This window comes from Antedon bifida, chromosome 3, assembly GCF_963402885.1.
Source record: "Antedon bifida chromosome 3, ecAntBifi1.1, whole genome shotgun sequence".
Taxonomy (NCBI): Eukaryota; Metazoa; Echinodermata; class Crinoidea; order Comatulida; family Antedonidae; genus Antedon; species Antedon bifida.
This window is the reverse complement of record NC_136228.1, coordinates 28,526,217-28,540,439: the sequence shown is the minus strand read 5'-3', so window position 1 is coordinate 28,540,439 and position 14,223 is coordinate 28,526,217. Positions and strand designations below refer to the sequence as shown.

The 14,223-nt window shown below is 31.2% G+C and overlaps 2 protein-coding genes across 7 annotated transcripts in view; one reads left to right on the top strand and one right to left on the bottom strand.

Moving 5' to 3' along the window:
- The window catches only part of LOC144836907 (cyclin-dependent kinase 9-like), a 400,420-nt gene that overhangs the window by 195,887 nt on the left and 190,310 nt on the right, over window positions 1-14,223 (bottom strand). The gene's annotated exons all lie outside the window — the stretch shown is intronic.
- The window catches only part of LOC144836863 (rap guanine nucleotide exchange factor 1-like), a 63,141-nt gene that overhangs the window by 5,806 nt on the left and 43,112 nt on the right, over window positions 1-14,223 (top strand). For 4 of the 5 annotated variants that reach the window (XR_013611398.1, XR_013611397.1, XR_013611396.1 and 1 more), the window contains exon 1: window positions 12,355-12,537. The exons of the other annotated variant lie outside the window; for it this stretch is intronic. Coding sequence is in view for 1 of the 4 variants with exons in the window: in XM_078691758.1 (XP_078547884.1) it covers window positions 12,471-12,537 (67 nt within the window). In the remaining 3 variants the exon portion in view is untranslated. Of the gene's footprint in view, window positions 1-12,354; window positions 12,538-14,223 lie in introns of those variants that run through there. 5 annotated transcript variants of the gene reach the window in all.

The following is a 14,223-nucleotide window of genomic DNA, read 5'->3' as shown; positions in this document are numbered from 1 at the left end:
GTCCTATCTGAAGGATGAGGCTAGAAGAATAGAAAGTTTCTTGTATAATGACAGAAATATTAAACAGATCTGGGTTTTAAACTCTGCCTTATCACATTCCAATCCAATTTACGTTCCATTGTACCATACAGTTATAACTTTACCGAAAACAAGCTACTGTATGAAACATGCCAAAAAATATCCACAGAGGTTGGTTGAAAAACGCATTACAGTTACATAGTCCACATACTAAAACTATTAAAATATACATTAATTAATGTTATCGATCCATGCACTATTTTTGAATACTTAAACTGTTATGGTAAAAAAAATAATATTAATACATTTTCTTTGTTGGTTGTCTCAAGCAAAATTTAAATTAATTTATTGCGTAGACCATAAACTATTGCTATATTTAAATGTTTTGAAATAAACTAAATTATCCAAAATTAAAACTAATATCATCCTGTTAATCAATTACATGACAAAGAAATGTCAGAAATGAAGAGTTAAAGTGGTAACTAAAATTCTTTTCTATTGTCAAGTGCTGTAATTTATAATCTTATAACAAAGACAGAAGTACCAATGAATTGTATAAATAGCAAATGTATTGTAGTAAATTGTAATAACAAAGGACCTAGGAATGCTATGTTGTCTGTCTCTACTTGTAAGGCAAGGTTTCACTTTTGTTAAACAACAATGAGAATACAATACTGAACATGTTTTTTAAAAATAAAAAAGAAGACTGGGTTAAAAAAAAACCACTAAAAATGCTGGAAAATTTATAGCAAAGTGAAAATAAAGGCCAATTGATAAATTTTACAGCCTATTTCATGCTTAGAACATAAACAGTGTGAAAGAAATATTTTATTTAACAAAGTCTGAAAAATGTAGTACATTCCAGTTTTTCTGAAAGTTTGACAAACTGTAATTGTTGAGGATAAAAGAAAATCATCTGCAGGGCGATTCAAATTTTAAAAAGTGTACCGAAAAGACATCTTAATTATTTTTCATTGGCGGATCCAGGGGGTTGCGCTAGGAACACACTCTCCTCATTTTTGACAGCTAAGTGTGTTAGTGCTCCCCATTAAAATCGCCTCTGCATTTATCATTGAAATATTTCATGTCATGAACACTCCTGTATAGTGAAAATGACAAAGAATGAAACACATTTAAGGTTAGAACAATGTTTCCTGTTTTACGAAATACAAAAAAAAGAAGCATTTAGTAAACAAAGGCTTGCATTGTTAAAACTGCAATGAAATTAAGCTATGTATTAAATATTAAAATTAATTGAATTGCAGCATAAAATATGGAACTTGGACAATAACCACCAGAACAATACCTACCCATTATGGTCTGTACCATGTTAGAATGTGGGGTGTATGACAATGTTAGGTGTTGGCTTGTTTTTTAAATCAATCTTTACAATTGAATTAGAGTTAGAAATGTATGTTTATTGACTAAATTCTGCAATATTATTATGCAACAAGTTGATATGAGATTTGTGCAGTATACGAATTAAATGTCAAACCATAAAATGGCAAATTTGCTAGTCCAGATTTTAAGGGCTGATTATGTTTTCACTGTTTCTAAAAAATACCTGTACCAATACTTTAAAAAATATTTTACATTAGAATGAACTTTATAGTTTATAAACTGAATAATTCAGTATGCATTTTGTATGAGAAATAGTTCAACAATTGAATTATTATACAATTTGTTAAATCATAACTGCGTAAATCATCTATAGTTTATCAGGTTCAAGTGCAGTCAAACTACAGTAAATACTATAAAAAAATATTATTTCAACCATAAACACATTCACAATTGATTTAAAACCAGAAACATCAATGGTAATTTTTGTATAATTACGACCATGCTCAAGACTAATATTCAGCAGTTGACTCTCTGATTTTCAATTTCAATATTTATATAATACAGAGAGACTTATTTGAAACGCTGGCAATGAGACCCAACGACTAGCTGTTTTGTTTCTGCTGAAATGAACAACAATAGAAATTCAAATCACAGTTGATTTGGCCATAATGGTACAAGAACAATTAGTTCATTGTTACTGTACAAGTTAAAGTGAAATTACTAATGGAATGCGAGACGCTTAATGACTGACTGCTATGTTTTGCTTTTGACCGTTGTGGTCCGTATCATGGCGATAATTGCAATCAACCAATGGGGTGCCACATTTGGGTTTGATTATTTTTCCAATTTGAGGCTAGCACTTTACTGTTTAGTAACTCTAACATTACATTTTGGTCTACAGAATTGTACTTTTTACATTCATCTTCATAAAATAAAAAAATATCTTACTAAAAGGAAAATTAACAGTATTAGTAAAAGAAGAAAGTGAACAATTTACAATATTTCTTCATAGTATTTTGAAATGTTTCTTTATTTCTTCATATTTCTTAAGTGATCACTATAATAAGCATTAATCATATACTTTTATGATTATTACTAAAATTATTAAGAACATGTAAAGGATATATCATATACCACAAATACTAGTGATTAATTAATAAGTCACTTCATCGAAGGTCAGTTTGTTAATCATAATTATTAATAATATTAGTAGTAGTAATATTATTAAGATGATGAAACATTTTAATTGATTACTTCAATGTAGGTTATTTCATCTTAATCGTGTACTTTACACTTGAATTTGAACATTTTATATTAAGAGGAAGACAGAAATGATTAAAACATTAACTGTAACATATACTAGAGTACAGTAAACTATAATAATTGATTAAAAACATATAAGTAATAGAACAATATATTTACTGAAAACATTCATTTTCAATTAATAAAAGTAGACAGCAGAAAAATTATTAAAATAAAAAGACTGTAAGAATATATGAGTCATAATGCGGTGGCGGTCAATTAAAGAAAATGGAATTAGGTAATTGGATAATAAACATATGTTAATAATACGAGATGTGATGTTGCTATGGAAACACTTATGAAAAGATAGCTGTTATGCCTGTCCTCAATTTTATTCCGACATAGAACTAGTTTATTTTTCCCATTTAAACGATTAAATGCTTTTTTCTATACTATTTTTTGTCTTGCTAATGTTAATAATCCTTGAAAATATTTGTACCAAATGACTAAAAATAATGCAAATCTATTTAATTTGTTAATTTTACAGTAAACTAGATGTGAGCAGATAATGAAGATTCTTTAAACACAGCTGTTTTGTGTAGGCCTAGCTATATATTTCTTTTTGTTAAAGGGGGAGGGGTGGGTTAGGGTTAGGGTTAAGTGTTAGTATAGCTATCAATGATTCTTTTTAGTCCATTCATTCTTAAATTGACAGCTACGTTGTTGCTTCAGGATGAATAGAAAAGCCTGATTCATTGGCTGTGATGTTATCTGTTTGTTTTCAGTATGTACTATAGTATTACCGAGCGTAATAATAATTATGTCGGTAAAATTAGGAATGTGCTACTGTATTACTCAAAACCATGGTATATAAAGCCTTTTCACACTGGACTTGAAAAATAGTAAACCAACCAAGATAACTTTACCCAAGGTCTAAATTTAACCTTTGTTTGCACTTAGAAAATTTTATGATGGTTTTGTCTAAACTTAACTGTGACATTAAAAACTATGATTTACTCGCATGGTGCTAATGTCGAGTGTTTTATACCTAAATCGCACTTTTGAATTGGACTTTCACCAGCATATTTCGTTTTACCAAGATGGTAAAGTGGTCAGTAAAAGTAACCATTGGTCATGGTTAATTTAACCCTGAGGGAATTTTAGCCAGTTAATTTGACCAAATTAAGTCTAGTGTGATCGAGGCTTAAGTTGAATATCTAGCACAAATGTTGTGAACTCTAAAATCTATTAAAAAGTGGACAAATTACAGATTATAAATTGACCCACATTTGTGGGCAGGATTCAGTCATAGATGAGATACTGTACCCACATCAACATGATTTCTATAAAAATTATTAAATTAATTTAAATATGTTAGAAAGTTGAAGTATGCTAAGTGTCAATGTACATGTAAAATGGTGACTAAGTGGTATATTTTGTTGAACTGTTCTTAAGTACTTTTACAATGAGCCTTTTGTTATAGGTCAAGGATAGGAATGCGCCCTCATTTTCTATATTGTCAAATATATGTATTTCAATACTGTACAGTATATTTACTGCAGTATGAACACTCCTGTTGAGTTATGAAATTATCTATGGCAGTGTTTCATCCTAGATTACTAATTGTGTAACATTTCTTCTGCATCTAAATTCTATTGTTTTTACACATTTCATTTATATAGACCATTTGACTTGTTTTAAAATGTGTTGTTCATTTTATTGTGAATGCACTATTGTGTGCCATTGAGTGTAGTGTTTCAAAAGATTATTTATTAATTATTATTCCCAAAATGTGTAATTGCTCTGATGGTAGCTTTGTCAGCTGAATCCCTATTAAGAGAACACTTACCATGAAAGGAACAAGAGGCAATGTGTTATTGTTAACAAGGGCTAACCACTATTCAGGGGACATCCCAAATGAAGGTGCACTTAGGCCCAGGTTTCCCCTTAGTGGGTTCTAATCAGTGGCTAACACAGGGAAAAGGCCAATGGGCCATCCAACGTTGGGTAGTTGCATTAGGGCTGCTCATGTTGTGGGACCCCATAATCTCTGGGGTTTAGCCAGTGAGTGCTCATAGCCGTAACACCACTAGTTCTAATATGATAACCATTTTAAATGGTTATCATATTAGAACCAGTGGATTTCTCATGTAAAATAAATTGTTTCTCCTTTTAAAAAAAATAACTTGCTTGTTACAAAATGTATATGTCTTAAAATGGCTTTACTGATAAAAGAGTGTTGATGTCAAGAGCACTACACAGATTGCTAAGTACAGTACATTGGATTGGAATGTATACACAATTGCCTGATGGAATATTTCATAATAAAGATGTTTACTATTAATCATTGCATTGGTATTTTGGACCCTCTCACTGTATATTATCCACTTAAGCATGGTGTACCCTTGAAATATAGATACTGTATATTGAATAAAATAATTTAAAACATGAGTGTCAATCATATTTTTCTTTCTGAAGGCTTGTTACCAAATAAATATGCATACAATGTGATGGTAATTTAAATATCGCTTTTCTAGCAGAAACAAGGTACTCAAAATACGGTATAAAATACTATATTTTATACTGTATTTTTTAGACCGTATTTTGAGGATGCAGAAGAAACAGGCACTATTCAGGCTTAAAATTTGCTTTATAGTACTTTTTAATTAGGCTACTATACACACTAGGACGATAACAATCAATGATAAATAGATAAACATACATTTGTCTTACACAAAAGTATAATTAGAAACATATTCATTTTTTAACTATAGGATGATACCATTTATGCTGTTTTTTATAAAAATAATATTTAAAAAATATCTAATCAAATGATATCATTATCAATAAGACAATGTAATCAGTGTAAATTGTCAGTTATAGAATTATTATTAGAAGGTATTTTAATTTTTCTTTGAAAAAATCATCATCTACAGTATGTACCGGTTGTGTACGCAAAATGTGGCGTGACCAGCTCTTCTTATTTCCTCATTTATTTTTCTTTGAAGTAATTCAACTAAAATTACCTGTATAAAATGTTAATTTTATTCATATTTTTCCTCAATCTGTTCGTGTTATCAGAAAGTTGTCATTCCGGTTAAACTTGGTCACTAGCAAACATCAGATCTTATTGTAGAATTCTTTAGTCTAGTAAGTTACTGTATATACTACTGTTGATGATGAAATGATGACAGATTTATGTTTGGATGTTCCCATTTAAGGGAGAAGTTGGAGGTAAGGAACCTACAGTAGTCTACAGTATTATCTTGTAAAGGGCTAAAAAAGAGTTGTCTAGATTTATTGAGATATCAGATACAGTTATGCATTGTTTGTTTGATTGTTTATATTTCTATTATATTGTATATAGTAATATAATTTTTGCATTTTATGGCTTTTTAGGATGTACAGTATTTACCAATATGTATTTAATGTTTAAAATAGTTGTAAAAAATATTTTGTTGAAATAATTGATGTTTAATTATATCTGTGATTGATTATTATTCAATAGTTTTGGATTTGCTTTGAAAGAAATTTATTTGTTACTGTATGTTTGATTATATGTACTACTGTACATAATTGAACTTTAGATTGTATACTGCATCATACTCAGATTCCAATAAGTCTATACTTAAACAAGTACTATAGTGAACAACTAGTCAGCAATGTACTGTTCTGTAATACTTAATTGATGCGGCCTAGTTTACTACAACTATATACATTTGTTTAACGTTCTTCTTCGTCTTCATCTCTATCTTTCCTGAATAAATTTATTACGGTATTCGAAGAAGCACAGAAAGTTCAGTAGGTCTATTTAAAGACATCCCAACTCTCCTGATAACGGCAGGATTCTCTCTGCAGTTCCAAAAAAAACAAAAAACATGTCCTGATATGTATAAGTTTATAATTTCTACTACTCTAGATATAGATAAGAGAAAACATACTAATGTTTAATAATCAATTCATGCATTGTTTAAAAAGTGAAATAATGAGTTGGCACCGTATTTTCCGCCCTTGGCATGTCTGACATACCCATGTTTGAGATGCCAATCTTTAATTTTCTTTTTCATAGTGCCCTCTATGGTGTGATTTTTATAGCGCCCTCTATGTTTAGTTTTGTATAGCGCCCTCTATAGTTTCATAAAACATGATATTTCATTTTTCAAAGTTGGAAAATCTGTATTTATAACCTTCATGTTCAGCTTCACCCTATTGAATATTTTTTTTAGTAGAATTCTCTCTCTTTACCAACTTTTCCCACATCCAGGGTCTCCTCTACTGTATGTATTGTCCAGTAAATGAATAGGTTAATTGGATTATTGAATTGTAGTGTTTCATTGTTTTCCTCAGTCTTGTTTTTGTGCTGAATTCATTACTACTTTATGCCCATGAAAACAATAGCCCAGGCCAACAAAAAAGATTGATACCTGTACAGTCGAGACGCAGAGTTGCGTGACCTCGAATTTATCACAATCTCGAAATTTGAATCGCCGCCATTGCTATCGGCGGTCGAGAGAAAAAAGTTCTGAATTTCCGTGTAGAATTATGAGATTTTAATTACGATTTACAGGGTATTTTGTATTTATAAATAATATTTAAGGGATTTTACCTGTTTAGAATTCAAAAATTCGATCATATTTTGCCTAGCCAAGTGAAAGTTTGTGGCGACCTTAGCGTAGGCTAGCGACGACTGGCGTAGTGCTGAGTAACTTTAGTCGAAAAAAATTAAATAACTCACTGAAAATCGTATGAACAGTCACAGATTTTAGGTATATGACGTAAATATATATTCCAAACATTTCTACCAAAGGAAATTGTTAAACTCTCTTGAAGAAAAAAATGGCTGGATTCGTTTGAGAAAAGCGAATGAATTCTAAAATAGCAGCCATTTTCCGACGAGAGAAATGACGTAATGGCAATAGCCTTACAGCACCAGACGGCTTAAAATGACGTCATGGTTATAGCCTTACAGCACCAGACGGCTTAAAATGACGTCATGGCAATAGTCGTAGGGGAACCAGACTGCTTTTAATAAAACTTTCAAGGTCCGACTGCATTACACTCTGTATTTATGTGGTTTAATTTCAAATTCCATTTATTATTGTTATTAATTAATCAATATTAATTTACAATGCACAATCTATCACTGCAATCATCACACCACAAATTTTTCAAAAACTACATAATAAATCACAAAGAAGAATTTTTAAAATTTAAACTTTATTTTACAGTTTTTCAACTCATAACTGTTGTAAAATACAAATTATCAATAACAAACTATCTTAAAATATACAAAAATTATTTTGGTAGAGTTATAAAACATTAAAAGTGTAAGTGTAATTTTAACTAATATCTTTGGTATTTTTTAAGAACTGAGAAACATGTAACCGAATACAATTATGCAGCACGAATTTAAACATAAATACGATAACATTTAAAAAGACTAGATAGATGCTGATAAAATAAATAAATATATATATAATATGCACTATACAATATTTACACTACCATGATGAAAGCTATACGGCAATATAACTGGAACAAATACTGGTTTATAAACTTATTTAAATTAGTTTGGATTAAGTAATTTCCAAGTAAACTATTCTAAGGCAAACAAATCTAATTATTATAATAATTATTAATAACTTTCAAGGTTTTCAAATATATCATAAGTCTATAACTTATTTAAATAGCACACTTATTAAACTTGGATATAAATTGGTGTAGTAAATGCACATGAAAGTTGGTTAATACACTATGCAGACATTTTGGCTTGGTACGGTATGCTGGCTAATTGAGGTAACTTGGTTAAAATCCTGAGATGATCAAACGCTGGCATCCAAACACCTGCAAAATAAAAACAAAAATATTACAGTATCATTGTATACTTCCTTTCTTTATAGGTTTATTTCAGTACATCTGGTGAGCTTGGTACCATCATCTTCTGGCCGAGTGTTGAACACGTCTCCTAGCCTGGCCTAGCATCAGCATAATAGCCTGGGCGGGAGCTGGCTGACTGGCTCTTCTCTGACTAGCTAGGCCTAGGCTAATAGTATGCTCTACAGCTAGAGAGGGGCATGGGGCTAGGCCTAGATGCATCTAATAAAAAAATTACAAATTTAGTTCCAATAGCATAGGGTAATTACTAATAGTTCAATCCGTACGAAATAACTATATAGGAGACTTCAAAACAGATCGGCCTAGCTAGCCCTAGTTACAGTAGGCCTAGTTCTATACAGACCGAATTCCGAAATCTCAATGTATTTTATTCCTTTCATAATTACAAATTTCCAAAAAATATAACTTCAAATAACATTATAATTGCGTGATAATCAATAAATAGTCGATCAAACCAAATATGTCAAACCAAAGCCCCATGATTGGTAAAGATTGATCTGCTAAAACACAGACGCTATCTACAATATAGTTAAGGAATACATACAAAGATGGCGGCGGCCCGAAAAAAGTGACTGCTCAATTTGCACTAAATTTTAATAGTTCTCATGAATGAACAGAGCCAAATCTTTCTCAGAATATGTATTATATGTGTATTGAGCACATACTAGAATGTTATTAATTTTGGCTTGTGAAGAAAAAATCGGCTGGTTTGTTTCAAACCAAAACAAACCAGAATCAAAACTTACCTCACGTGAGCCCTCGACAGCTACGATTTCGAAAAATGGACGCCGATTTAAATGTCCGTCCTTTTATACGAAAAAATGTCGGCGGGAAGATTCTTTCTATATTTGGTAAGCCTTTACCATATTTGGCAAGTTAATAAGGTTCCTGATTGGTGAAATTTTACTGGATTTCTGAAGGCTCTTCCATGCAAAAATTCATCGCGGTTCGTCGCTAGGTGTAAACAATTTCTACTTCCTGGTATAAAAATGGCGCATGCGCAGGGGAAAATTAGCGATTTAACGGTCATTTGAGCACTCTGCGTCTCGACTGTGTAGCTTGAGGCAAAAAGTCAATTGTTATCCTGAAGAATTAAGACATTTTCAATCAAAACGTTGATAATTTCAGTAGGCTCTTACAATTTTGTTGTTGATAGGTCATTCATCATTAAACCTAACATTGATTTAAGTTCGGTTGACATACTGTACTTGCATCCAGTTTATTCTGTGCCAGTTACCCCAAATATTGAGCTTAAACATACAGAAATATTTCTTACAAAAAGCGCCGCTCGACTTTTTGACGTAACAGAAAAACCTACTGGATATTTTTAACATTTTGTTGAAGTTTGAGATTGTGTATACCACTGCATTATAACAAAATTCGGAAATATTGTATCATTTCTGAGAAAAACATTCAGTGATGAAAATTACACAAGGAACTGTTTATTTTCCTGGAACTGATAGTAAACAGTACTGTAGTCTTCTGAAAATTAGAAATCCTGGAATTTGTCAATATTTGACAATATCGGAAAACCACCACCATAAATACCACATTTATGTAGTATCAACAGTATCTGGCATACTAACAAGTTCTATATTACCACATTGTTTTTATTGTTAAAAAAAGTACAATGCATATGTTACCTTCTAAAAGAAGGTACATTATTTTTACACATTTCATCAGAGTCCACTTGTGTTTTAATTGGTTGCCCATCATTTCTGCTGCCAACAAATATAGTTTACTGTACTATAAAAAATACTTTATAAATACTGTGAACCATATCTTGTTGGCAGCAGTATAAATAGGCCCTAATTTACTGTACTGTAAAATAGGTACATATTTGGTACTGTAGGTGTATTGAGTGAGTTCCAACGGAAGGAAGGAAGGAAACAATGTGTTAAACTCAATAGGTACAGTATCTTGCATCAGGAATCCTGTTGCTTAATAGTATTTAGTACAAAAGACGTTAAATGATTCAAAGAGTTGTCAGGCTTTTCAACTTGCTATAATTTTTTTTTATTGTTTTAATGCTGTGGAAAATAACCGAATGAATATTACCACCAAGAAACGGGAAAAATGTCCAATAAACGGTTAAAATAACTGTTAAAAGCAATTCAAAATAATGGTTATTTGATTGACCGCTGTTGACCTTGAGGAAACTACTGTAGCATCTTGAAGGTTTGACTGCCTAAGTGAATTGCATTTTGGGTAATATTAACATTGGAAACCACCCACTGATTAAAATTGTTTTTGGGAGCACAAAATAAACAAAATGCATTGAATTATTTTAAGCAAGACACATTTCAAGTCACTGTGTTTGACTAAATAAATTAAATTGAATATACAAAAATACAATTTTATTGTTTTACTATTTACCAACAGGAATTACAATTAGTATACTGTAGTACATTTTACAAATGATTTATGATGTAGATTGTATCATATTTCTTAATAATAAGACAATGATTAATGCCATCTTGGTTCAGTTACTTAGTATGCAATATCTCAACATAATTTGAGTATATTTGTATAAGTATAGTATAAAGTGACAGTTTAAATATTGAATATTATAGTAGTCACACCATTATTAACTATTGCTGACTGTATGTCCCTTGTGTGTTATTTATACTTCTTTATGGAATGGATCAAATTAATGTACGATTATGGGGGTGGTAGGTGTATGTACCTTTAGATGAATGAATGCTAACAAAGTCTCCCGTATGAGTTGAGTATTTGAGCAATGAGTCCAGATAAGCAAAAGAAACAATAAAAAAAATCAACATTTATATTTTTTACGATTTATTTACAAAGTGTGTTTAAGAATTAAAGCTGGAGGTCCAGTGTACAAATCTGGATGTGCACTTTAAAAACCTAGTACTCATGTTGAAAGGTTACACAGAAGCGAGTTAAAAAATTGGAAATGAAAATTAACTAATAAATTAAATACTGAAATGAAAGTTAAATCTATGTACTGTATTGTTGTATTTAAAAAAAATTTAAAATGTCCGAACAAAGTATTTTTGTTCACCTTTTAATTTGAAAAATGTAGTCCTCTTAAAATTGATTGACTTATAATATATGTTTCACTTTCTGTTACTATTATGGAATATAAATATTTAAAGTAAGAATCAATTTAAAGCAAGTAAATGTGTTCCTTGCCATAGAGTTTGTCAAGTAGGCCTACTACAGCATTCAATTGTTTAAATTCTGAATTTCCTGGGTCTCATAATACACTTGTTGATAGGCCCTGAGGTGACCCAAAGTCAAACCACCAAATAGAAACTTGTCAATCAGCCAATGAGAAGCTTTGTTTAACAACACATCCAGTAGAACACTGTACAACACTGATATAGGATCATATTCTAGTATTTATTTTGTGTTTTTATGGGTTCATAAGATCAAATACAGCTGTATCATCAGAAAATGTAGAAAGTTTTGTGGCGTTGGAAGTGGCAGTTATACTACAGTAGTTTCAGGATATATAATTTGATGATATTTCTATGTACAGTGTATGTTCCTGAATCCTTGACTAAATATAGGAGTGGTAAATACAAAGTACCGGTTTGTTTTAGCACTCAAGTCATTGCTGTTGGAAGATATAGGCATTCCTTACACTTTGATCTTTTAAAACAATCATCGTACTGTACTAAACACTGGTACAGAAAGTCTACAGAAAACAATCACTGACTGAGAGTAATGTACTTTATTGAAAGTACTGTTCTACTAGACATACAACTGATTCTATTGATTGATTGAAGTTGCTGTGTTGTTACTTTCCGTTACATTACTTTCTATAGAGTAGGTAGCAGGCCTACAGAGGACTAGCTAGTAGGATATACAGCTGTATCACTGTACTTGTTTTCTGTAGTACAGAGATACTAATTGTACTGTAGTAGGCAATTGGAACATATATTCAGAACTTGCCATGTTGCGTGATTTACTTGTATCAGTTCTTGGATAAAAATAAAATCAAAATGTCGACCCTGTTTGATTCGCTAATAGCTGAGGGCCTAGGAGTAGCCACCAGTGCCATTGGAATAGGTAAGTTTCTGCTTTAAAAAGATTCTTGAAGTATATGGGCTTAGACTGGTCCATTACAATGACACATACAGGACACATTGGTTGAGACTGAGGCTATTGTTTTTTACAGTACTTAAACGTATATAACAATAAACAATAAGAATTAACATTATAATATTACATTATTAACATATCTACTTTCCCACTTGAAGTGTATCTTTTAATGATATAGTGATTTTTGGAACCATAAACTATACAGTAGAACCCCCTTTATTGGGACATCATTCCCCTGTTGAGTCTGCCTCATGCTGGCTAAGGCTCTGCCTATGGTCACCCCTATTAAGGGAACACTTTGTTTTGGGTGTACTGTAGTTAACTATACAGGTATGTCTCTATTGTATGTTTACAAAAAATAGAAATAACACCAAACAATTACAAATATTATATTTATTAGTTATTATACATCAACATTAAAGTTACTGACAGTAGAATTAGAAATGCTATTATTAATTCATTGTTGTTAAAATTAGAAAATAGACGATTTGAAAAATTCAAGGCGAATAAAATATTCTAATTAAAATTATTTTCTATATACTGTAATTAAACTGTAGAAACCAAAATTGTACGTGTTTGTTATGTCAGCAGTTTTAGTTTCAATAGTTCATCAAATATATTTTTAACATATGAGATCATTGTATTTAAATATAAACATTTTTAATTAGTTCTGGTTATATTTTGTTTGATGATTATTATACAAAACAGGAAACCTTGACAGCAGGTGAATGTCCTTTTGAGGAATTGTATACGTTTGTTTACACGCACTGAGTTAAGCGTGCATATTACAGCTTTAAACTGATCCAAATTATATCCAAGTTACAACCGCTGAAGTGCTATAGTGTGATCGTTCAACCCTCTACATGTTGTTAGAGTAACTGCTCACATGCACTAGAGTTAAACGTGCATAGTACGGATCCAAATACACAACCGGTTAAGTGCTATGTGTGATCGTTTATCTATCTTTCTCTATATTGTAACTTCAGTATGAAATAACTTTCAGTGTTAATATCCAAAGCTGCTATCTATTCTGGACAGCAATTTAACCTCCCATCAGCTTTATTGCTTGTCAGATCTGAAAGTGAAAGGTCATTGTTTGGCAAAAAACATTGGCCTAAGTTTTGCCTAGGCTAAGTTTACAGATTTCACTCTGCAGGTGAAGTACGTTATTGCAGGGTGACTCTCTTACACTTCGTAGTCCATTGTAAGTCATTCAGACCATGTGTGTGAAGTCATGACCAAGTCAAGTCAAGAACACTTTCTATCGTTTGCTAAAAGGAAAAACAATTATTTTATAATAATATAAATTATTAGTTACTTTTTGTTTTTATTAATAAGAAAATAAAATGAATGAGTGAACATATTCTTGACACATTCTGACCTGTTTCTATTAGAATTGTGTTTATGCAAATTTACTATCCCATTTCCAGACAATAAACAGGAAAATTTTAAAATACAATAACCAAACAAGGTGATTAGTTTTTCAGACTATATTACCGGAATTCGTGTTGGTGGACAGGAAGGCGTGGACCTTGTCTCACCTTGCTCTTACTCTATTGTCTGTCCCAGCAGTAGGCCACTCCACTAGATATTATTTTTGAGAACCTTATAGTCCTGTAATAATATACTGTAGTTGTGTATCATTACTCACAT